Source organism: Amblyomma maculatum, chromosome 2 (assembly GCF_055883805.1).
Source record: "Amblyomma maculatum isolate TAMU_Amacu chromosome 2, ASM5588380v1, whole genome shotgun sequence".
Taxonomy (NCBI): domain Eukaryota; kingdom Metazoa; phylum Arthropoda; class Arachnida; order Ixodida; family Ixodidae; genus Amblyomma; species Amblyomma maculatum.
The window spans coordinates 205,445,870-205,471,782 of NC_139345.1; the positions used below are offsets into that span (position 1 = coordinate 205,445,870).

The 25,913-nt window shown below is 46.3% G+C and overlaps 1 protein-coding gene across 1 annotated transcript in view; it reads left to right on the top strand.

Annotated features, from left to right (window-relative positions):
- The window catches only part of LOC146201109 (uncharacterized), a 140,043-nt gene that overhangs the window by 53,701 nt on the left and 60,429 nt on the right, over positions 1-25,913 (top strand). Inside the window, exons 4-5 of the mRNA XM_084592492.1 lie at positions 783-1,009; positions 25,237-25,337. Coding sequence (XP_084448618.1) covers positions 783-1,009; positions 25,237-25,337 — 328 coding nt within the window. The remainder of the gene's footprint in view (positions 1-782; positions 1,010-25,236; positions 25,338-25,913) is intronic.

Here is a 25,913-nt window from a genome sequence, read left to right on the forward strand (position 1 = left end):
AATGCAGCCAGCGCACCCAGAACCACATCCCCAGCTCTTGATGGAATGCCAATTCATTTGCACTCGCAGCTAACCTAAGACACACAAAACGGACGCGAAGCGTAAACATTGTTACTGCCACCACGAAAAACAAATGCATTCTTTTTCTACATTTAAGCAATATTACTGCAGCCACCAGGCTCCCGCAAATAAACAGCGTACGCGTCTCAAGAATTGCATGCGACAGGCGAGGGAACCCAACCTATGGCCCCGTAAAAGGAAAACGGCGGAGCGGAAGTATACTGCAGGGCAGGGGAGGGGGGGGGGGAGTGTTCCAGCCTGAAAGATTTAGTGTGCATATAGACAATCTAGACATCCCTCGTAGTACCCAGATTTGGCTCAGTTTCCCAATATACAAAGCGAGCGCTTAAACACCACCTTTCGAACGTGTACTTGTCAGCATCCTTTTAAAATAGCACAGTAACAGCAGTGTCGTTCTACAGGGCTAGCTGTTAGCTTGTTCCTCGAAAAAACTGTATCAGTCCTCAGGGGTCCCTACTACGTCCCTTAATGCGAATGCGTAAGCATATTTAAACGCAACTTAAAGTAGTTTAAAGCTGCTTGAGTGCTCAAGCTGCCAAAATGAAACAGGAAGATATCGCAGCGTTAGCGAAGTAAAAGAATGGAAGCGCCAGTTTATTTAGTCAAATGAGGACGGTTAACTAGCTCCTTAAGCAGTGCTACCGCGTCATCGTTGAGGCCAGGCCAGACCTGATAAGACATGTGTCAATTGCTGCATGCAGCTTCGCACGCTCAGGCTGCTGTGCAACGGATCCGGCAGACACGAGGAAAAGGCCTCATCTTGATGGTGAACCGATCGGCACTGCGGCCTTCGAACCCGCAGGCGCGACCGCAGGCTATCGTGCGCGGAGTACTGCAGATCGTGACGGACATCAACGCCGACGGGGTCGGCCTCAACGACCGCAGCCTCCGAGAGGGAGAGATCCAGCAGGTCAAAGCCGATGCCGACGTAAGCTCACCCTGTGACGCTGCCCAGTCAAGGTGGAGATCAATTTATGCGCAGCGGAGATGACCTTCCTATAAGCACAAACGTTGTTACTGGTGGGAGCAACTTTCGTTCGGCAACGTTTCGGAAACTGAGAGGTTCTCATCACTACGAGCAAACATTACCTGACTACCTGCAGAATGAAGCCGAGGCCGTTAGTCAGAGCAGAAAAACTAGGACGAGATCACTTGATCTCTCGCGGTCTACTTGATAGCCAAATAATTGATGAGGCGGATATAATAAACACTGGCCCATGGGCTGAATATCGTGCAGTAGCACCATTTGGCCTAGCTCAGCATTATATTGCTTTGGTTAGTTAGAACCCTGATATCCGTCAACTTCCTCTGTCACTGGCACATCTGGCCCGGTTCTCGTAGTCTGGCACAGTGATACTCTGCGTCAGACGTTGCAAGCAAATACGGGTTAACTGGCCCTAGAAAGTACGCACAACCGGTTCAGCCAACGCCAACTATGGACGGCCGTCGGAAGAGGGACGCAGTGCCTGCATCGACGTCCCAAAGGATACAATCCCATTCGAATATATGATGGTCTATTCATCCTACGGATTTACGCATACTTTATAATTGTACCGTTTTATTGTTTAAATCTATTTCGTTGCGACTAATTAGAAACCACCCTTATCTAGCTTCAAAGAGAGAGCGAGAAAAACAACTTTATTTGCGCCAGATGTCGTGAATTAGGCCATATGTGTCCTATGTGGCCTCCAGGAGGGGGGGGGGCGACATTCCAACCTGGTGGCCACACAGGACCCACCGGTCCTAATTCACGACATCTGGCGCAAATAAAGTTGTCTCTCAAGCTAGATAAGGGTGAGTCAGGTAGGTCCCTTGCTCCGCCCCTATGGCATTCTCCGACAAAGCTCGACCACACTTGGCATTTCCAGATTATGATGAATTTATTTACAAAATTACGCACATTTGGCATCCCTCAGAGCGCACCCTTTCAGCACGACACTCCCGTCCAGTCTCTCTCCTGTCGTCTCCAATCGTCTCTCCGCCCACCGTGCCCCTCCGATCACTCTCTCCCTTTTAGAGCCCTCCTCGCCGGTTCCATGGGTGATTTGCATAGTTCCAAGCTTTCAACACCTACGAGATTCAAATAGTTCCTGGGAGTTGGCAACCGTTTCAGGCAGCCGCTCCCAGCCACGGACAGCGGCCTACTCGAATGACACGGGCAGTGCGCACCGCGGGAGCCCATATGTCTTTCTTCCCTGTCGCCCTCCCGGCGGCGGTCCTCCGGTCCCCACTACCTCTTCGCTGCTTTCCGGAATGTCTTTAGTTCGTCAACGGTTGGTGGAATGCATCGCATACACAAACACAGGAAAACCGAGCGTTTGTTCTGCCGGTGCTTGAGGCAACTGACAGCGCGCACGAAACCCCCATCGCCACTGCGATGCATGACTTCTAGGAAGGCAGCACACTTCAGCACAGGTCACACGCCACTCAAACAGGGTAGACGTCTCGTGACTCCATATCGAGCGCACCATGGCACCCTAAACAAGACGGACACACAAAACAAACATAACAGTAAAAGACAACCAAGGAGCCTTCGTTCTCCATTTCGCCTCCTACCATCAACAATGGTACTGTCGTCACTAGCTTTCTCTGTAGTGCTAATCGTTACTGTTCCAGCTGCGTCTATGCTTTCTGTTGTCACCCTCCCCGCTTATTGCTGCCAACTCTGCTGACGCTAAGTTTGCATCTTCTAACCGCTTCGGATATGTATCATTTTCAGAAATCGCATCAACCCTGGATGTCTGCGTGCCCGCCACTACACATATACTTCCAAAGGTTACGTATACTTCCAGATACTTTACAGATACTTTCAGTGTCAAACATGTCTGCGCCCGTTTCCTTCAATTCGTCCTTTTCTACCACGCCGTGGCCAGCCACCCCGTCCTGCGTCCGTGCATCTGTTTACTCAAAGTTATCTATTTGCGCCCGGCGAAAAACCTCACGTTAAGTAGCACCGTGTGGCTCACCAGTCGTAGTAGTAGCCGCGGTCGCCGCCGCGGATCAGCACAATTTATAATCACAGCTGCCCGCTAGCGTGGTCTCACGCGCCGTCATTATGATTGTTTCTCCCAGCAACTGTGCATTCGTGTCCCGGCTGATAAGTTCATCTATCTCTAGGGCAAATCTGTCTGTCAATGCGCAGAGAACTCCGGTGCCAACCGTGGCTGTACCGACGTCTTTAGGGGTATCCAACAGTTTCAAAGGCACGTATACCAATTCTGCTACCACTTGCTCTCCAAACGCGCCAGTTAACTATGTTTGAACAGGTAAGCGGCTTATGGTCTCCCAGAATTGACCGTCTGATGACACTGACCTCTGCTCCTGAATCCAAGTGCTCCATGAATTTAGCCTTTCCCCAACCTAGCGCGATAGTTTTGAGGGCGCGGAACGGCCGCTTTCGGCCACCGGCGTTTTCGTTCCCATAGTTAGCTCCCGCAATCCGCGCTACCAAGCCTCCAACATATCTTATCGTTTGTACTACGTTCATCAGTGCTAACCTCCGTTTCTTGAACTCGCGGAATAGATGATCTGGGAGGCCACACTCGTAGCACTGCTTACGTGTCCTCGCATATGGAACCGACCATCCGGCATCGTCAAACCGCGTCCTAGCCTAGTCAGTTGCTTTTCCCTCTCTCTTTACCGATTCTCCTATGTTCCTCTTAAGGTCTTTAGCGGGCTGACGTTCGTAAAATTGTTCTGCGAGGTTGACCACTTCATCTGGGTGCATTGCCTTTCCAGTAGTCTCATTTTGGATAACAAAAACACGGGCATCTGGGCTTAACGCCTCCTTCAATTTATCTGCTACTACAAGCTCTCGAAGCTATTCAAGGGAAGTTATGTTGAAGCTGTTGCAATAATAGGTAAAATAATTTTGCTGTCGCGTTTCGAACTGATCTCATCATTCATTTCACCCCTTTTTTGAGTGGTTAAAAAGTCGCTTATACTCAGCTGAAGACATCTGAGCCCTTTCAGGACAGCTTCCTTGAGCGCTGAGTAATCTCTGCGCTTCTCCGCTAAGAGCCGAACTAGAACTCCCCTAACCTTTTCATTCAGCCTGGGCAGCACTCAGCCCGCTTTCCATTCGTTTCGAATGCTGTAGAAATCCGGGGTTTTATCGAATTAACCCGGGACAAGCACCTCCTCCGCTGGCATATCTAAAAGCAGTCCCTTCAACGTGCTTGCATACTTCAGTCTTCTCTCTTCCTCTGCACTCAGAGAAGACGCCAGCATGGCACCGCACTGCCGTTACTGGGCAGTCTAGCATTTCACTAACTCTTTCCGCTCTGCCCAATTCTGTTTCCACAATTTGGAGTTTCATCCGCAACAATGCCATCTGGTCAGTGACGGAAACTACTGATCCTTCGCTGACGCCTCCCACCTCAACATTCGCTAACAGCTCCATCTGCCTGTCCCCTTCCTCTCTTCGGCCCCCTATTTTGCCCTCGCGATTCCCTAGGTTATACTGCGTGGATGCCATAGTGCACTCGAAACAGGAGCCAACGAGACATCCACCTGTCCAGACGCGCTGCAGGGGAAGACTGCAAATTCTTCGACGCTCCAGGTGTACGCACAGCTGTGGGCCCACATCTTCCGTCCAGTTCCCGGTCGGTTCCACTTAACGTCGGAGATTCTCTCGGCTGCGCCAGTCAGGCAGGACCCTTTCTCCGCCCCTCTGGCATTCTCCGACGAAGATCAGCGACATTTGGCATTTCCAGATTATGATGAATTTATTTACAAAATTATGCACATTTGGAATCACTTCGCCCGACGCTCCAGTTCCATCCCTCTCTCCTTTGGTCTCCCAATCGTCTCCCCCTCCACCGTGCCCCTCCGACTACTCTCTCCCTTCAAGAGCTCCCCTCGCAGGTCCCATGGCTGCTTTGCGTAGTTCTAAGCTTCCAACCCCTCAGAGATTCGAATAGTTCTTGGGAGTCGGCAACCGTTGCAGGCAGCAAGTCTGGGCAAGATACTTCAAAAAAGTATCTTCGATACGATACTCAATATCCTGAAAAAGTGTATTTTCGATGCCGATACAAGATACAGAATCGAAATCGAGTTACGATACGGATACTCGGTGCTGTACTATCGATGCTTCGATACATCACTGAAATCTCAACATAATAAAGGGGGTTATAAGATTAGCGACATCAGGAAATTTAATCGTGCTACTGGAATCTTTATAGCATTTCTATAGCGTAGTTTTTCTGGAAGGGCCTAAATGATCAAATACGCCAGCAGGGAGTTATTGTTTGGGCAGCAGTTCTTGTCAGAACTTCACAATGAGTTTAAGCCACAGTTGCAATGAAGCTATTGCTTCAACTAGAAACATAGCAAAATATTTCTTTAAACTAATGCTGTTCATGCGAACCGACCTGTGAGCACTTGGCTATGCATACAAATACATCTGATTTTTTTCTTCTGTTTATTATGTTGCTTTTCATTTTATACTACACGTTACTTACCCGCTGACCTCTGCATAACTTTATTTGTGCTAAAAGGTGCAACCTGCGTGCGTTTGGAGAACTGAGCAGTTATATTGCAATTAGTGCGATAACAAACTCTTCAAGCTCTGCAGATGGTTAGAAGTTAGAATGAAAACAAGAAACATAAAATGGCTGAACGTTATTTAGTCCGGAAAGAGCCCGATGTGGGCGTGCTAAAAGCGACGCAAATTAGAAAAGCCTCTCTACATACGCACACGAGAACATTGCAATGCTGTATTAGATGAAGATGCCTTTTATCATCGTGTAAGAGTGAACCATAGCCGCGTTGACAAAGAACCCCAGGTGGTCGAAGTTTGCGGAGTCCTCACTACGGCGTCTCTCATAGCCTGAGTCGCTTTGGGACGTTAAACCCCACCAACCAAACCAAACCAAACTCGAGGTTCACTAGCGTCGCTGGAAAACTACGGCTGGTTGTAGATCAAAGATACATTTTTTTTTACAGAAAATGGCGAATATGGTGTTAATCAATTAGCACATTTTAAAAATATTTTTAAAAAAGAAATATCTTAACAAGTTTTATTTCAGGTTTGCTCAAATGTTCTTTGCAAAAGAAAATTGACAATGTATAATTTGTTATTCGAGCTCTGCTGGAAAATGGCATCATAGCTTTCATGTCGTGCATTTCATAAAATTTTATATGTAATATTTTTTCCAGAAAAAAATGTCTAGTGGAAGCCTCTTGCAGTTAGAAAGAATGGATTTGTTTTCGTCGAACGCAGTAACTGCAAGAATGGTGGTTAGCCGACTGCGTCGTGGTGGACTGATGCCTTAGAAGCTTGTGTTCTTGCCGCTAAGTAGAGCTGGCACGCGGAGCCCAGGGGATTGGGGAAGGGTCGTGCATAAGTTACTGCGTCCGAGAGCACACTGAGGACGCTGCTTGACGAGAATCAGATGTCGCAGAGACGGGGGGGGGGGGGGGGAGAGGCCAGGGAAGAGCGGCTAGGGGTACAGCAGTGTGCGTGATCCTACTGCGTGTTCGCCTTGCATTTCCGTTTTGTTCATACTTGGTGTCTGTTAACGGCTTAGCAGCTTCGTGGTACGCACTCAGTGCTCAAAAGCAAAGCACCTCGTGAGCGTCTACTTACCATTGCCTCCTTCAGTTTTAAAGAAAGGGAATCTGGAAATGTGGTTGACGCTAAGGGGCTGGGGCATTTGTAGGGAACTCACGCGGTACTACAAGCCGAGCTCTCTCAGGGCCTGTACTACCGTCTGAGCGAACGCTGTCAGCCCGAACTCTCAGAGCGGTTTCAATGTTTGAAGTTTTCTTATCGAGTATCTTTAAAATACACGACACTTTAAAATTGTAATTTCAATACCGATACTCCGATACTTTCATTTTCAGCACGTGATACCTAACACCGATACACAAAATGTATCCAAAGATAGTATCGAAGATGCATGTATCTTCGATACTGCCCATGACTGGCAGGCAGCCGCTCCCAGCCGCGGACAGCGGCCAGCTCGGATGACACGGGCAGTGCGCACCGCGGCAGCCCATGTATCTTTCTTCGCTGCCGCTCTCCCGGTGTCGGTCCTAGGTCTCCACCACCGCTTCGCTGCTTTCGGGAATGTCTTTAGTTCGTCAACGGTTGGCGGAAAGCGCGGCATACACAAACACATAAAAACCGACCGTTCATTCTGCCAGTGCTTGGGGCAACACACAGCGCGCACGACCAAGGTGGTTTCTAACAAGTGACTACAAAAGAAATTTAAACTAGAAAATGACACATTTATAAAGTATGTGTACATCCATGGGATTAATTGAGCATCTTATATTCGACTGGGATATCCTTTCGGACGTCAATTGCAGGCACTGCGCTCTTCTTCCGACAGCCAACCATCGTTGACGGTGCCTGAACAGATTTCGCGTACTTAATAGGGCTAGCCCGGCAGTTACCCCGTATTTGCTTGCAATGTTGACGCAGAGTATTACTGTGCCCGACTACGAGAACCCTGCCGGGCCAGATGCCAGTGACAGGTCTCATAAAAATATTTCTTCCTAATCGCGCCTTTTCCAGTTTCGATATAGTTGTGCAGGTTGTTTCTTTTTCAATCAAAGTAATCCAGTTTTCACTATCTGTATTCTTTACCCGTACTTTCAATCTTTATTTCATCGTCCTTGTGTCTTACAATGTTGCTGGTTCGTTCCCTTATCCTTTTCCGCCATTGTGTGTGAACACTGCTTAGGAATAGGTGTTTCAATATTTCAGCGCTCCGCCAATTATCATTCAATTCCATCAGGCGTTCTTCATGCACTCTAATATTTTACTCTGAGCTTCCCGCGCTTATAAAGGTGTCCAGGCCATATCTCCCTGCATGACCTCTTTGGGGTTCCAGCAGAGGACGAATACTGGCCGGTTGGTACATGTTGAAGAATTGACTAAAACAGCGTGAAGCAAGACGGGAGACGTGAAGAACAGACACATGCGCCGTGTCCGTCCTTCACGTGTCCCGTCTTGCCTAGCGCTGTTTTACTGCATTTTATGGTTCTCGTCATGCGCCACCTGGAGGCTAGATGCTGAAATACAGCCGCACATTTATAAATCATTGCACCCGTTCCGCTCAATATAGGTTTTTGAGATGGGAATGATGCTATCGAGGACATCCAAAATAAAGCTTGGAATAATGCCAATTCACCACATAAATCGACCGGCTACCGAGATGACGCAGTTGTGTAACGCGGTGACCAGCAGCTGATCTCTTTGTATAGGCTTGGGTCTCAAGATACTGGCAGCGAACAAGGTTTCTTTTTCCTTGTGTGCTGGTATACGTGAAACCAGCAAGAGGCAGGCAGACATCCGCTATTGCTCAGAATACAGATAGTAATGGTACGGAACTCCGTGATGCTCAAATTTTATTCGCTTAATGACCACTCCCCTAGCCGAGGACGCCATAAGTAGTATTCATTGCGGAGGTAAATTTTCACCTCGTAATTAACTCTCGTTTGTGAGAGTAAAAATTTGTAACAGTAATACCTCGCGTGCGATGTTATCCCACGGAATAAAATCAAACTCAAATTCGGGCACGTATCTTCAGACAAAATACTCCATGTGCCAAGCATATTAACTCCATCTGTGTCAGCAGTTTCAGGCCAGTTGTATTCCAGCGCCAGCACAGCCGAAACGGTCCTTTAACTTCACAACATTTACCTGTGTACTATTTGAGCGCTATTAGCAAACGTTTCAGTCCAACATTGTCTTCATACCAGAAAAACTTAAACAAAATTCCAAAATCTATTCTCGATGCAAGCGCACGCTTCATTACCGTTGCCATTATTCGGCTGTAGCTACCGCACACAAACTGTCTTATCTATTTCGAGTCGTTGCTTCAAAAGGTGTTCGATGCTCCGTCGCCCTCTGATGCATGTTTCAGAAATGTCTTCTGTTTTATAACACCGTGCAGTATGCTCTCTTACCTCTCGAATCACTTTCGGACATTTCACTCCGATTATGAAACCATAGTTTACAATGTTTTTGAAAGTGAGTGCAGCTATGCTCAAGTTTGCCTTTTCCCGCACTGTAGCCGAGAAATAGGAGATAAGATTTGTTTGTACACACGCACAGGACAGCTGGCACTTATTGCCTCGCTATCAGAGCAGATCGCAGTAACACTTGTAACAACCTTATTGGAAGCCTTTTTTAATGGATGGATTGTCGAAACCACTTTGTACAAAACGTGAAAATAGATACTAACAATGATATTGTATGGTATGGTTTAGTACGTTATGATATGATGCGGTAGGGTATGGTATGTATGGTATGGTATGATATGGTATGGTATGGTATCGTATGATGTGATATGTTGTGACACGGTACGCTATGGCGTGATTTAGTACTCTGCGGTATGGAACGGTATGGTAGGGTGATGTATGGTATGAAACAAAAAGTTTGAGGAGACACTAACAGCAACCAAATATATTTATTATAGCGAAGCTTTTTGGGACCAACTCGGTCTCTCCATCAAGGGCAAAAGGCGAATGAATCCGCCTTTTGCGGGAGGATGTGGCACCATCATGCGGGATCGGGTGAGAAACACATTGGACGGCAGTGTAGCAGACGACGCGAAAGCGCACCATAGTAAATGCTCACGCCAACACAGGTAGAAAGCCAAAGGTCCCTCCTTTTTTGGCCTCGGGGCGGGGGGCGGAAAGCAGTGAGAGTGATTGCAGTATATGATGTTCACGCAGTATGGGGGAATGTTACAGCGTTTTCACAATAACGCACGCATACACTGTCTTCGTATTGTAAGAGCGTGTGGCACGGGCCGTGTTCGACGTGACAGAATGAGACGCTCTCAGCGTGCAGGTTCTCGGCCTACAGGAGAGCGCGGAGATAGAGACAGAGAGAGAGAGAGAGAGAGAAAGAGAGAGAGAGGGATCTCAAAGGGCAAAGCAGCCAGGGGTTTGTTGATGCTGCAGAGCTAGGTGGAATTGTCTCCTGTGACTTACGAGCGGCGCATATGCGCGGGGTGGCTTGAGTTACCGAGCACAATGAGGTCACCGCGGCGCCGGCATGGTGCAATGGGCGTTACTTCCTCCTCGCGTCACCTACAAACGCGCAGCTATAGGATTTCATCTACGAAGCTTGGAAGCGAGGCACTTATACACACCCCCTGAAAAGGGCATTGTCCCGGCCGGAATGCACACTTGCATGAAACGCGCGGCATTTTTTTGGCAACGGATGATTCAGCGCTGTAGCCGATTTCTGCCCTCAGAACGGATGTGGTTGCAGTGGGGAAAAGGTTCTCGGTGCACAAAGAATGGTCATTCTGTTGTGAAAGGATCCACAACCTTTCTGCCTCCGCCGCGATTTCTGCGGAATCAACAACTTGGTGACACATGCGCATCTCGGTCAGGAACCAACGCTGTTCTACGTCCAGAGCGATCCACTCAGCAACTGAACGAGCATGAACCCTCCAGGAGACTCATTTGTGCCGGGCGGTTTCCTTGCCGTTGGCAAAGGTTGGAAGAAGACGACGATTATCAAGCTCCCTAACTAAGTGCATCTGATTGCGTACACCGAAGGAATAAAATCCGAATGCTCTGGCGAGCACGAAGGCGAGCCTGTAAGGTAAAAAAACTGCGTCGTGCAAGATGTCAAGTGCGTCATATACTCCGAGCGGCAAAAACACAGATACTACAGGTATGCATCTAAGAGAAATATGCATCATGAAAAGTACTTACTGGAGTTTGCATCCAGCCTGTAACGCACCAGTGATAGCTGCAATGAGAATTTCTTCGGTGCGTGTTTGCTTTAGTTGCGCTGAGGCCTGATGGCGATGTATTTTGTCGTTTCTTTTCTTTATGTGCGAAAGGGCTAGATAGTTTAGATACCACAGGCGGCTTTGTGCGCTAGGCCGTAATATTTAGCATGTTTTATCGTGACTGCCACCTAACTAACAAAAAAAAAATATACGGCGTTTGTTGTAATGCACTGCCGTTCGCAAGCCTCATGACCAGCTCAACCACACGGCTCGTGAACGGCGGTGTATCACAACAAACGCCCAATTTTTTTTCTTTTTAGTCAAGTGGCAGTCGCGATAAAACATGCAAAATATTATGGTCTAGCGCACACAGCCACCTGTGGTATCTGCGCTACCCGGCCTCTTCGCACATAAAGAAAACAAACGACAAAATACATCGCCCCCAGGCTCCATCGCACATAAAGCAAACACGCACCGAACAAACGCTCATTGCGGCTATCACTGGTGGGTTACAGGCTTGGTGCAAACTCCAGTAGATACTTTTCATCATGCACATTTCCTTTAGATGCATACATACCTGTAACGAAGTGTTTTTCGCTCAGTCGACAGTACGCAGTCGGTTGCTAAGGTCGGCCATTCACATATTGACGCTTGGTGGCCCTAATTCAATCTTCACGTCGTTGTTGGTCGCGGCTTACCGAAGGAAACCTCCGGTACGCCCAGAGAGTGGCAACCGCACGCGGCAGATGTGGTTGGCATCGCTTTGCCAAGTCTGTGACGGTCAGCGTGCGTCCTGGGGCCGAATTACGTACCGCTCACAGTCAGAAACCAGTCACAAACGGCTCACAATAAACCTGTTCCTATTGGTCAGCCCTAAGCGGCATGTCTGCCGCTTAGGGCTGACCAATAGGAACAGGTTTATTGTGAGCGGTTTGTGACTGGTTTGTGACTGTGAGCGGTACGTAATTCGGCCCTGGCGGCGCCGAGAAACGCCGTCGACGCCGTTCAATGTGTTTCCATCGGTCGCCGCTAAGACTTCGCGCATGCGCTGAAAACTAGCGCGAAAGACGGACAGTGGCAAGCAGTAGCATTCCCTTCCCCTTTCCCAACTCGTGGTTGCTGCAGTAAGCCGGAAGAATCATGCCTCGACGTGTAGCCTTTCGTCTGGGCTAGTTTCCACGGCCAGGACGTCCACCTGTGGTAGGCGCGTTCGAAGTTATCGGCGAGGGGGTTGCTTTTTTAATTGATTACCCGGCCGTCATATTTGCGCTGCCTGATTCGCAGATCGAGGTTTTTGTTTTGCCTTTATAAGAGGCCGGGCACTCTGAGCACGGGATCTTGTAGGTGGCACCAGATTGATTTTCTCCGGGGATGCAGTGTTTGAGTAGTGGTAGAAACCAGGCGATCATTGAGGCGGGCTTGTGAGACACACAGGCGTGTTTTTGTAGGATACGTGCCAGCGCCTTACTTGAGCCCCTCACGAATAGGTGCACAAGCGAGGGCGCTTCGTCTTTTGCGTACTGACCGACCCTCCTGTCCTGCGAGCGGGAAATACGTTGAATAAAGGGTGCGTGTGTAGCCATTTTTCTTCGGATCTTCGGAGCATATGTATTTAGCTCTCCTCAGATGAGACGAGACGATAGAGACCTTGTGATTCACGGGTTGGTTAGAAATAATATTTAAGCAGCGACCGGTATGAGCAGTCTTTCTGTACGCATTGAATTGGTGGTCCCCCCTTGTTTTGTAATCAGGGCCTCATGGAATGGCCGCGTATTGTTATTTTCATGTTCCCTTGTGAGCTATTAGCGGACTTGCCCTTGTAAAGGCACACAAAAAAGTTTTCAGCTTCTGATATTTTTCAAATGTAAAAACATTTGCAACGTATCGAGTGAATACATTTTACTCTCTTGGAATGACTGCAGTGCTTGCCCTTCAATGCCTTCCATTGTTAATTTGGCAACAGTGACTGAAATCGCGACGCCCATAGCCACAACACTTGTTTCTTTGAATTCTCAATGAAGAGAAAGGCGAAACTGCAAGAGCCGTTGGAGTTATTTCGAGTTGAAGCTTATTCTGGCGCCAAGGTCAGCCTCCGCCTCGTTGGCTTGTTTTACTACGGAGGCAGCAAAGGCTTCATTAACGCTGGTAAAAAGCTAGACCACGTTGAATTAAACAGTCATCTGCCTCCAATCGTAGGCGGCAAGTCTTGTTCGACCAAGTGCTTGGAGTCGCGCGCGTGCACTGATGCGTTGCTTGTCAGCGGCTACAGGACTCGATGCAGATAGGTCGAGAGAGTACTGAGCGGTTATGTGGACATGTCACGTTGAGGCGCAGCAGAATACCGGGCTTACCAACTTTGGGGATTCCGTGAATTATGGGTGAAGAGCTATTCCAGCATATCAGGCGTAAATAGAGGTTTTTAATTGGATATGGAGGTTTAATATGAAAGACAAACGTTTCTTAATTGTGGCGACAAGTTGAGAAGTCATATTCTTATTCGTTAACATTTTGCTTGTAATCCTGTTGGTCGAAGGCATTAAACTTCCTTTGTCTGCCGAGAGAACAATGATGCTTTTGCCTCCACGAAATTCCCTGATTGCGGATATTTCTCTTCGGGAGAGGTTCTGCGGAGGGCGATCGGGTAGCTTGGACAGGACCTCGATCGCTTTCAGCTGGACATCTTCGCGGGCAGCAGGCTCAACATGCCTTATACCGCCATCCACGGCAGCCACTATTTTCGCGAGCGGAGGCTTTGTTGACGCGATGTTGAACCAATGTCATTTCGCCAAAGCAGTAGTTTCGTGTGTAAGTAGCTGTTCGGAAGAAATGTTTGTGAGAAAGTTCCAAAATGTCACCAGGCGGCCTATTTGCCTTGTCCTTTTCCTCTGGCAATTTGTACAGTTTCACTGGGTGAGAAAATACCCGTTTTTCTGCGGTGGAGGAAGAGACACTTTCGGCGAACTCGTTCAGTGCATCAGAAGCACCCGGGTGTCGATGTTCACGCTTTCGACAGCTACTCTAATCAGTGACGTTCAGGACGTTAAAAACAAGCTAACGACAACAGAGAAGACCATTAGTGATTTACTTCAGCGGATTGCCGCTTTAGAGATTCACTATCAAAAACTTGAAACTTTGTAACAGACGTAGAAAAAGTACAAAGTACCACGGAGGAGACGTCTAGGCTGGTGCGAGATCTGGATTGATGACGACGCCGAGAACCGCTCACGGAGGTGCAATTTGATTTTTTATGGCCTTCCGGATCCTACACCATCCGCGACATTTGGCGAATCTGAAGGACGTATTCTTCACATTTGTTCCGATACCCTGGACTTAACATTGGACACTAAAAAGATAGATCGTGCGCACCGTCTTGATGATGATGATGATCTGATTTTTTCTGGCGCAAGGGCATCTATGGCCAAAGAGCGCCAAACACAAGGTGAAATGCCATCTCCGGTTGATGTGATAGCTTTGGCGATTATGATGATGATGTGCTAAAAGCTATGGTGTATAGGGCCTAAAAGTTCGTTTGCAGTGTATGATCTCTTAAAACAGTGGTGTATAGAGCCTAAAACGTTCCGAGATGTATAGTGGTCTGAGTGAAATATTAAAAGAAGAAATGTAAATGTTAAAACGCTAGTTATCTAAGTAAGAGGGACGGGTTGAAGCCCACGTTGATAAAAAATATGACATAAAAACCCTACCTTTGAAAAATATTTAAGAACTCTTTCGGGTGAGAACATTTGGTCATCGCCGAGAAATATGCACGGATGTTTCGGTATATGTTTTTTGTGTATTTCGGGAAAATGATGTCGCCTTTGTTTTTCAAGTGTTAGACATTCAATTAAAATATGTATTACTGTAAGATGACCACCACATCTCGAGCAGCGTGGTGCAGGAGAGTTCGTTAAAAGGTATGAGTGTGTAGTATGTGTGTGGCCTATTCTCAGCCTGCACAAGGCTACTTCTTTGAATCTGTCTATTTTGTCTGTAGTGTACCTGCCTATGATAGGTTTTATAGTGTGTAGTTTATTTTCAGTCGCTGTGTCCCATTCCTCTTGCCACTGTTGTCGAATTTTGTTTTTAATGTGTGGCTTGAGGTCCTGGTATATTATCTTGTCGATGTCTGTAGTATTTCGACAGGCAGCTGACACAGCAAGCCTATCAGCCGCCTCGTTACCTGGTATGCTACAGTGGCCTGGCACCCAGCAAAGTGTAATTTTAAGTTGTAATTTATGGGCAGTGATAAGGTTGTTAAATAAAGTATTCAGGACTGGGTTCTTATTGTGCTATTTCCAAGACATTAGGGAGGTTAAAACACTAAGGGAGTCTGTGTAGATGACCGATGACTGTATTTTGTTTTCTATAATGTGTCTCACGGCTAACAGGATACCGTGGGATTCTGCAGTAAATCTACTTGTATGTCTGTTCAGTGTTTTTGTTAGTGAAAATTGTGGTCCATGTGCGGCACATGAGACTTGAGCCGACTTTGAAGCGTCAGTGTAATACTCATTACAAATGTATTTTGCTTGCAGAGACATGAAGTGCTGTTGTATGGCTATAGGAAGGGCATGTTTCCCTACTTGAAGGAATGTTATGTCGCAATTAACAGCGTGCATTTCCCACGGAGTGATGAAGTCTTTTATGGAAGTTGTATGGAGGCTGCCAACCGGGATGTCCAGATATTCAATATGAGTGGCTAGTCTTATTGGGTATGGTGGTGTTAGTGACGGTTTTCTTGTGAAAAGTTCTGTGTTAGCTGTGTCAAGCAGGAGCCGGCGACAAGGATGGTCCAGTTGAGACAATATTTTGGTAGCATATCTTACAGCAGTAAATTGTCTTCTTCGCTGTAATGACCGTCGGTTAGCCTCAACATAGAGGCTAGCAATTGGGCTAGTTCGAAAAGCACCCGTGGCAAGGCGAAGGCCAAGGTGGTGCACTGGATCGAGCATTTTTAGGGCAGAAGGTGATGCTGACCCGTAAACCATTGAGCCATAGTCAATACGAGGCTATTCAGAAGGCTCAAGAGGCAGTCACGATCTGTGCCCCAGGACTGGTGGGACAGAATTTTTAGCAGGTTCATTGCCTTCAGACATTTTAATCTCAGCTGTTTTATGTGTGATATGAAGGAAAGCTTTTCATCAAAAACTACACCGAGAAATTTATGTTCTTTTTGAACTGCAAGGCTCTGACCACTCAGTGTAATGTTGGGCTCAGGTCTAATGCCACGCAGCTTAGTGAAAAGCACGCAGACGGTCTTTGCAGAGTTAAACTTAAACCCATTGTCGTCAGCCCACCTAGACAGTTTCTTGACGCCTAGTTGAATCTGGCGTTCACAGATGGCCAGGTTGCAAGATTTGAAACTTATCTGGACGTCATCGACATATAAAGAATAAGAGATGGTTCTTGGCAGCACGCCCTTTAGCGAGTTCATTTTGACAATAAAAAGCGTGCAGCTGAGGACACCACCTTGAGGGACACCATTTTCCTGTATAAACAGCTTCGAGTATGTATTTCCAACACGAACTTTGAAGGTTCGTTCAGACAAGTAGCTTTTTAACGTGTTCAACATGTTCCCTGTGATGCCGAGAGAGAAGAGGTCGCGGATAATACCATAGCGCCATGTGGTATCATATGCGTTTTCAATATCGAAAAAGACAGATAGACAGTGTTGTTTGTGTAGAAAAGCATCCCTTGCATAGGACTCAAATGCAATGAGCTGATCGTCTGTTGATCGCCCAGCCCTAAAACCAGCTTGGTTTGTGTCAAGAAGGCCATTGTATTCTAGGAAGTGAACAAGACGACGGTTTACCATTTTTTTTTGAAAAGCTTGCATAAGCAACTGGTTAGGGCGATGGGCCGATAGCTCGCTGCAAGTCTGGGTTCTTTGCCAGGTTTTAATATCAGGACAATGATTGCTTCCTTCCATGCTTGAGGAAAGCGTCCTGTGGCCCATATTTTATTATACAGGCAGAGTAGGGTTTCGAGGGTGTCCACATGGAGCTGCCTGAGCATCGCATATGTGATCCTGTCAGCACCAGCTGCTGTGTTCTTGCATGTGTCTAGTGCACTCTTCAGCTCCTGTAGTGTGAACGGGCTATTGTACCCTCCTATGCATGGTCTCTTATCATGCATAGGTTTACTCTCTTCGGTCACCTTGTGCCGCAGAAAGGAATCTGTATACTGTGCCGAGCTAAATATGTATCCAAAGTGTTTCCCTAGTGTGTCTGCTTGATGTTCTAGTGTGTCGCCACTGTTGCTGACAAGAGGTGTTGTGAGAGTGTTATATCCTTTGAGTGCTCTTATTCTGTTGTAGACTTTGTGTGCGTCAGTATAAGAGTTCACAGACGAAAGGAACGAGGCCCAGCTTTCTCGCTTGGAGATGCGTCGAACACGCCTGCCATTTGCCTTTGCTCGCTTAAAGGCTATTAGGGTTTCGGCAGTGGGGTGTCGTCGCAAGTTCGACCATGCCTTGTTCTGAGCTTCACGAGCAGTCTTACATTCTGCATTCCACCAGGGTCTTCGTTTGTTTCGTGGCTTACTTGACGTTTGTGGGATGCATTTTTCTGCAGCTTCTATAATGTGCAGTGTGATCAAGCGCTGAGTTTCATCTACATCTAGACCACTAATGGATGAACAAGGCAGTGATGAGTGTTCCCTGAACATCTTCCAGTTGGCTGCATTTTCTTTGAATTTTCTGGGATTCGACACATTTTCATTTCCGTTCCCAGTATATTTTATTAAGATCGGAAAATGGTCACTTCCGTATAGGTTGTTAATGACAGTCCACTCTGTAGCTGCCAGGAACATCGAGGAGCCAATGGCTAGATCTATGGATGTGTAAGAGTTATGTGCTATATTGTAGTAAGTTGGCTGTTTCGTGTTTAGTAAGCATGATCCCGAGGACAATAAGAATTTTTCGATTACAACACCTCGGGAGTCCGTTCTTGTACATCCCCATAATGGGTGGTGAGCATTAAAATCTCCGACTAGCAACCAAGGTTCCGGAAGTTGATCAATCAATTTTTCAAAACTTTCGCTACTTAGCTTATAAGTTGGAGCAATATACAGGGAACATACCGTTGTTATTTTACCATAAACTAAGCTTCTGATTGCCACTGCCTCTAAGTCTGTGTTGAGTGAGATGTTTCGAGAGGGGATTGATTTTTGTGTTACAATGGCTGCCTTGCCTGTCGTTCCTGAATATATTATATTGCTTAAGGAAATTTGAGTCTGCTGGTTTTAAATGGGTTTCTTCCAGACAAAGTATGTTTGGTTGATAGTCCGCAAGAATTTCATATATATCATCTAAATTTTTAAAGAGTCCTCGGCAGTTCCAATAAATGAGGAGCGCCATAATTAAAAGTTATTTAGGGGACAAGTTTAAACTTAGGTTTGTAGGTCCTTGGGACCTGTTATTGGGATTTTTCCCCTTCTTTTTCGCTCCAGTGAGCTTTGCCGCCTAGGCAGCTGGGGTGAAGAAGTCGTCCATCGCATCTTCAGATGCGGTGGACGACTGTGCAGAAAGCACAGGATTGTCAGTTTTAGGCCTCGATTTATGGGTCGAGGCCTTTGGGCCGGCTGACCTGGGGGTCCGCGCAGCCAGCTTTGTGGGTGGTGGTGGAGTAGCGCTAGCTGACTCCACCGAGGGCGCAGGTGGCGCTGCCCTGGAAGAACTGTGTGCTTCCTGGGCAGGTGCCGACGACCGCTGTGATGCCGCGCCCTGCTGCGTCACAACGGAGTAGTGTGGCTTTTGAGGAAGAGAAAGCCGCTTTCGTGCCTCTCCGTAAGATATGTTTTTGGTGACTTTCAGTGTAATTATTTCTTTTTCTTTTTTCCAGTGCGGGCATCAGCGTGAATAAGCTGGGTGGTTACCTTCACAGTTTGAGCAGAGAAGCGGCTGTTCTTCGCAGTTGTCTGTAGGATGTTCGTGCGAGGCACACTTTGCACATGTGAGCTGGCCACGGCAACTCAGAGCCATGGCCATATTTCTGACATTTGAAGCAACGGCGTGGGTTAGGGATGTAGGGCCTCAGTTTTATCTTTGTGTAGCCTACTTCAACAGATTCTGGGAGAGTGCTTGCAGCAAAGGTGAGTACAATGTGCTTTGTTTCTATCTCTTTGTTATCTCGTCTGATCTTTATCCGGTAAACATCTGTTACATTTTGTTCCTTCAGGCCTTCAAGAAGTTCTTGTTCACTCACGTACCTAAGGTCATCATCAGAGATGACTCCTCGGGCAGTGTTTAGTGATCGGTGCGGGCTAATCTGTACCGGTATTTCTCCAAATGATTCGACTGCACTTAGCTTCTGATACTGATGGTTGTATATTAATTCTAGTAGCAGGTCACCGTTTCCAAGTTTCTTTATCTTATAGCCCTGGCCAATGGCCTCAGTCAACGTTCGAGAAACAACAAATGGGGACACAAGTCGTGCAGTGATTTCCTCGTGGTCACTGTGGACCACGTGGAAACGAGGAAAGTTGTTTATGTTCTTTGAGAAGAACATGGTGGTCTCGGTGCGCCCCCTTTTAGAAGGAGGAAGATCGGGGTTAAGGAGTTTAGATGCCATAAAAAAGTATATTGTTCGGCTGCAGTGCCAGCCACCCACCATGGAGCCCAACGAGGGGACGGGACAGAAATTGTCAATTCCTGCCCACGCCAGCTGTACACCGTAACTATAACCCAATATGGCGTAACTCAGGGTAGCTAGCCACACAAGGTTAACCCTCGCCGCCTGGAAGTAGGAAGAAATGAAGAAGGTAAGAGAGGACAGGACAGTTCTAAGAAAGAAAATAGGAAAGTGAAAGATGGAGGGAGAACAGGAAAAGGCGACTGCCGATTTTCCCCGGGTGGGTCAGCCCGGAGGTGCCGTCTACGTGAAGCTGGGGCCAAAGTGGTGTGTTGCCTCCAGGGGCCTTAAAGGTCCGAACACTCGGCATCGGCTCAACCACCAGGATCCCCTTTTCCCCGGACACGGCGATGCCACGCACGGCTAAGCGTGGGTGCTGGGGTCCGTGGTGTCGCACGGTACACCAAACATCTGCTTTAGCAGATGCCCCCTGCGGGGGTGCGCACCGTCTTGGGCGTCAAAGCTTGCTCATTTTAAGACTAAACAACTGATCCTCTTAAACGACCGCAAACTAAAGGACACTGACTTTAGCATTGGCGAGAATTTCTCCCGCCGAGTTCAAAATGTTAGAAAACAACTTGTCGCCTTTGCCAAATCCAAGAAGGTTAAATTTTCCTTGCGCAACAAAACCCTCAATGTAGGCCCCAAACGCTATTCTTTCGACTAGACTGAGCAGACAGTAAAAGAAATCTAGCAATCATGACGAACACAGTCTAAACAGCAACGTCGCCGAACATTTCATTGTACTAATCTTTCGTTTTCAGCAATCTTTAATAACATACGCAGTTTCATTCCAAAGCGCGAGCTCGTGTCGAACTTGGTGCTATCGTCGAATGTAACTTGCTGGTTTTAAAGGAAACGTGGCTGGCAGATGATACTGGGGATATGATGAAGTGGTTGTTGATCTGCCGCATTTCAGTCTCTTCCGTTCGGACCGCAAACATGCACGAGGGGGAGGTGTTTTGATACCGGCGAGCAATCATTTATCATGCACTAATATAAAAACTTCGTTCGATCTCGAAATAAACTGGCTCATTTGCCGAGCAGCACCACACTCAGTGTTGCTGGGTGTCTGCTACAGACCACCGCACAAGTCACCCAAATTTTGCCATCATCCAAATATATTATCTAAATTAACTAAAACGTATCCAAATGCTCACATTATCCCTTCCGGGGATTTCAATTACACGACGATAGACTGGAATAACCTGGCTAATTCTATAGATAACCGAGCTGACACAAAGGAATTCATCGATGTTTGTTCTAATTTTGATCTTACCCAACTAGTATACGTTCTAAATTTAATACTAACAAGCCATTCCGAAAGTTGTTCGTCCATTACTTACTTACGGGCAATTAGTGATCATAAAGTCATCCACACAGAATTTAATTTTATTCCGACTCCGCACCACTATCCAAGAAAGACTATCCCGTTATATGATAAAGGCAATTACGAAGCACAGCGCAACGATCTGCGCACCTATTTCCCATCTTATAAAACAACCTTTGATAGCCGATCTGTCCAGGAAAACTGGTCATTATTCCGACAAAAGCTTAACTTCCTCGCAGACAAATATATCCCAAAAACTACATTCCATGATATCGTAATTAGCCTTGGTTCACAAAATGCCTAAAAAAACTCGAGAACAAGAAGCGCCTTTTTCGGGCAGCTAGAAACAATCCTAGTCCTTGTGTATGGGATAAATATTATTCCACCGAAAACTCGTACTTAGCAACATTAAAAAGCGCTAAGCGATCCTTCTATCTTGATGACTTTACCAAAATCCTAAAAACTACCCCAAAAACGTTCTGGCAAATCTTAAACCCTAATAACAAGCGCTCATTTACACTCAATAATGAATTAGGAGAACCATTTAGTGATACTGAATGTGCTAACATCTTTTCAACTGCGTTTTCTTCCGTTTTCACCAGTGAGCCTGATTTGCCCTTACCCACTCTACCTAGTGTAATTGCTCAGACCATGACTATCGCGAATATATCTGTTAACGGAATACTGTGTGTAATAGATAAAATTAAACTTTCGTCATCAGCAGGCACGGATAAAATAAACTCTAAACTTTTAAAGAACGCCAAGCATGTTTCTGCCGAATATTTATCAATACTGTTTGCTCAGTCTCTTTCCACAGGCACCATACCAGATTATTGGAGGAAGGGAAAGGTCGTTCCAGTATACACATCCGGTAACAAAGATTCACCATTAAATTATCTCCTATCTCGCTCACTAGTGTACAATGCAAAATCATGGAGCATATTATCTACTCTGAAATCATGCAGTTTCTGGATACTAACAATTTCCTTCACTCTGCGCAACATGGATTTCGTAAACCCTATTCCTGCATTACACAACTCGCAATATTCCTTCATGACCTACACGCAAACCTTGACTTGAATATTCAGACTGACGTCATATTTCTAGATTTTGCTAAAGCATTCGATAGTTTCCCAACGACGATTCCTGCTCAAACTTTCACAATTGAACCTGCACCCTAACATCTTAAAATGGATCCAAGAATTACTTGCGTATCGCTCTCAGATAGTTTCTATTAATAACCAGTCTTCTAATTCTGTCCCCGTAACCTCAGGCGTACCCCAGGGCTCTGTCCTAGGCCCTCTCCTCTTCTTAATATATATAAATGACTTACCAGAGCTCCTCTCATGTAATATCCGTCTAATTGTTGACGACTGAGTGATCTACCGCTCAATAAAAAACATCTCTGACCAAAATGCCCTTCAGGATGATCTTAACCGCGTTGAAAAATGGTGTGATGATTGGCTAATGATCCTTAACCCAAACAAATGCAAGCTTATTTCGTTTCACCGTAAACATCTACCGTTTTCTTTCTCTTACAGGATTGCTAATACTTCAAAAGACCTCATTCACTCACATAAATACCGGGGTATCATTTTAAGCCATGACTTATCTTGGCGCGAACACGTTCCGTTCAGTTCAGTCATTCAGTCGTGTCCGACTCTTCGTGACCCTATGGACCATGTCACGCCAAGCTTTCCGGTCTCTCACTATCTTCCTAACATCACATAACTCCATCTGCAGCGCCTCGAGAATGCCATTTAACCATCGCGTTCGCTGCCTACCCCTTCTCCGGCGACCCTCAACCTTTCCCAACATCGAATCTTTCTCCAGCGACTCCTCTCTTCTCATCAGATGACCAAAGTAGGTGAGCTTTAACTTTAGAATTTGACCCTCCAATAAGCAGTCAGGGTTTATGGTCGACAATATCGACTGATTTGATCTTCTGGCAGTCCAAGGAACTCTCAAGAGTTTCCGCCAGCACCACAATTCAAACGCGTCAATTCTTCGGTGGTCAGCATTCTTCACAGTCCAACTCTCGCATCCATACATCACAGCTGGAAAGAATATAGCACGAGTTATACAGATCTTGGTTGGCAGACTAATGTCTCTGCTTTTTACTAGGCGGTCAAAGCTAACCATGGCTCTCTTTCCCAGAAGCAGGCGTCTCCCAATTTCATGGCTGCAGTCTCCTTCCGGGCTAATCTTGGAGCCCAAGAAGAGAAAATCTGTCACAGCTTCCACTTCTTGTCCCTTGATGCTCCAGGACTTGACCGGGCAAGGCGCCATAATATTTGTCTTTTTAATGTTCAGTTTGAGCCCAAACTTCTCACTCTCTTCTTGTACGCGCATCAGAAGTCTCTTGAGTTCCACTTCACTTTCTGCCATTAAAGTGGTATCATCCGCATATCTAAGGTTGTTGATACGTTTTCCAGCAATCTTCACTCCAGCTGAAGACTCGTCCAGACCGGCCTTCCTCATGATTTATTATTTATTTATTTATTTATTCAATACTGCAGGCCTTTACGGCCCAAGCAGGAGGGGCATACAAATGACATCAGCGTATAGAACGAAGGTAACAAATAATAATTTCAAAACACTTGTTCTATGGGCAGTAGAACATGAGCAAAACAAGGACTAAATGAAATGCAAACCGAGCTCTTCATTTGGGAAAGTGAAACATAAACAACAGAAGTAAGCCAATGAATGAAATGAAATGTGAAACTTGCAGTAAGGCAAAAACACTATCAGTTTGGGCAACCAAAAAGCAGACAAGAAAATATTCAAGAGCAATTCAAGGTTTCAATTGAATCAACACTGGCTAGAAGAGGCAAAGGTAAGTTGTTCCAATCTGTTATCGTGCGAGGAAAAAAAGAATATTTAAAAACATTAGTTCTGCACTTAACCCATATGCACTCTGCATATGGGTTAAGTAGGCAGGGCGACAGTATGCAACCTTGTCTCACTCCTTTATCAATCACGTTACTAACATAGTTTCTTCTGCTAATAAAACCCTCGGATTTCTCAAGCGCCATTTACGTTATGAATCTACAGATGTAAGACCACTCACCTACAACACACTGGTCAGACCCCAACTTGAATATGCGTCCCCTATTTGGAGCCCCAATCAAAGGTACCTCATCGATGCACTTGAAGCCATCCAAAATCGCGCAACTCGTTTCATTCACTCCCAGTATTCGTACGAAGTCAGTGTATCCTACTTGAAATCGCAGTCTAATTTACGAAGTCTTTCTTGCCGTCGCCGCACCGCCACACTATGTCTTTTCCACAAATTCTATTACAGCTCCCTACGCCAAGAAACATACATCTGCGCACGTCCGCCACGCATATCCCATCCAACCGGCCACCCACTTCAAATCTCTCGTCCACGTGCCAACATTGAAATCATGTGAAAATCGGTGAAAAGTGTGACATTCGATGTTTATCTGCCCTACCCCTTATGTATTAGGGCCTTTAATGTTATAATAAATGAAATGGAACAGTATGGCATGGTATGGTGTGCAGTGGTATGACATGGTACTGTACAGTATAGTATGGTATGCCACGGCACGGCATGGCGCGGTACGGTAAGGTATAGTACGGTATGATATATTATATAGTGTTTAACATTCGAAAGCTACGTGGACGCCGTAGTAAAAGGGCCGGCGTGGTTGAGGGCTACGGTTATTTCTACAATGTTGGGTTTTTAAAATGCACTGACATCACAAAGCACACCGATGGCTAGCGGTTAGTTACGATCAAAAGGCAGCCGCCGCGGCCGCGATATAGTCACGCCCTGTCTGGGGATAAGCGGTTGAGTGCCCTAACCACTTAGCTCCCGCGGCTGAAATTATCAGAAGTAGCTCGACACATCTGCAGACGCTCCGCACTCCTAGCTTTAATTTCATTGACTGAAAAAGCCGTTGAATGCAACGAGAAGGTGTGATAGTTTGATGAAGAATGCGAAGAAGAAAGGAATGCCAAAGACAGGTCTATTGCAACGTTTGGCAAACAAGAGCAGAAGCTGGCTAAATGTTAGTAACAGAAAAACCCAGAAATAACAGAAATATATTACAAATCACGCTCAAGACGTTTGATCTCTGCCTTCAAGAGCTTCACCGACGTGTCGCTCACACCCTTATCTTCCATTTTCTTGATGTTAAAGTTAATGCGCTGTCTTATCGTGGCCTCTGCCCAGGATCGATGTCAGTCAGTCGCGGCAGTTCGCGCAATGTACTACCAATTTTGTCCGTCCATTCCTTAGAGCACGCATTATACATATATTACAGTTCCCAGTCAGCGTATCGTTCTGGGGCCATGCGCTGGCGTTTCAGTACATTCACTGAGAACCCCTTTGATTTTGCTATTAGTGGTATCGTATGCGAAAATGTTTGTTAACATTAAAATAGATAGCCGCCTTTGCGAACAACTTGCGCCAGAAAATGCCTTGCATAGGAATATTGCCACTTTTTCATTTGTGTTTTCGTAGATACTTTCGGACGAGATGCGGCAATACCATGGGCTCTACCGGCACGAAGCATACAGTGGACCCGCCAATGCATTCCATGATCTGGTCAAGTACGTGGCAACGTAAGTGAACAAACCGTCTCTGAACGGGTGAGCATTTCCGCTTCTGTGGGCATGTCGTTGAAACATTTTAGAATATATTGTGTGTAGAACTGAACAAACAAGAGGTTCCGCGTAAATGAAGGGCAACGGATGTGATATGAGGACATTTCTATTTCATGCCAGCATCTAAACACATTTTTGCAGTTCTAGCCACAGCCGGAACCAGGCATAAACGAGACAGCTCCGTGAAACATGTAACGAGAACTGTGGTGGGAATGAAATTATAAGGCCTCATAGTTTAGAATATAACCCTGGACTGTTTAAGACACGAGGATTCGCGTCATTTTCAATGTGGAATTAAAATTACGAACCGATCTCTGACATTCATCGATGGATTTGTGCACTGGTTAGTGGGAGAGATGACCGGATGGGCAGTGACGTTAGGAAGTATGCGATAACTAACTATTCGTTAAGAAATTGCAGCCTGATTCCAGTATTTCTTTAGTAATAACTTTTATTGGAAAACAATATGTGATATGTATGCACTAGAGAGGCACTGCTCTCACTTATGTGGTCGGAATTGCATTATCTAGTCAT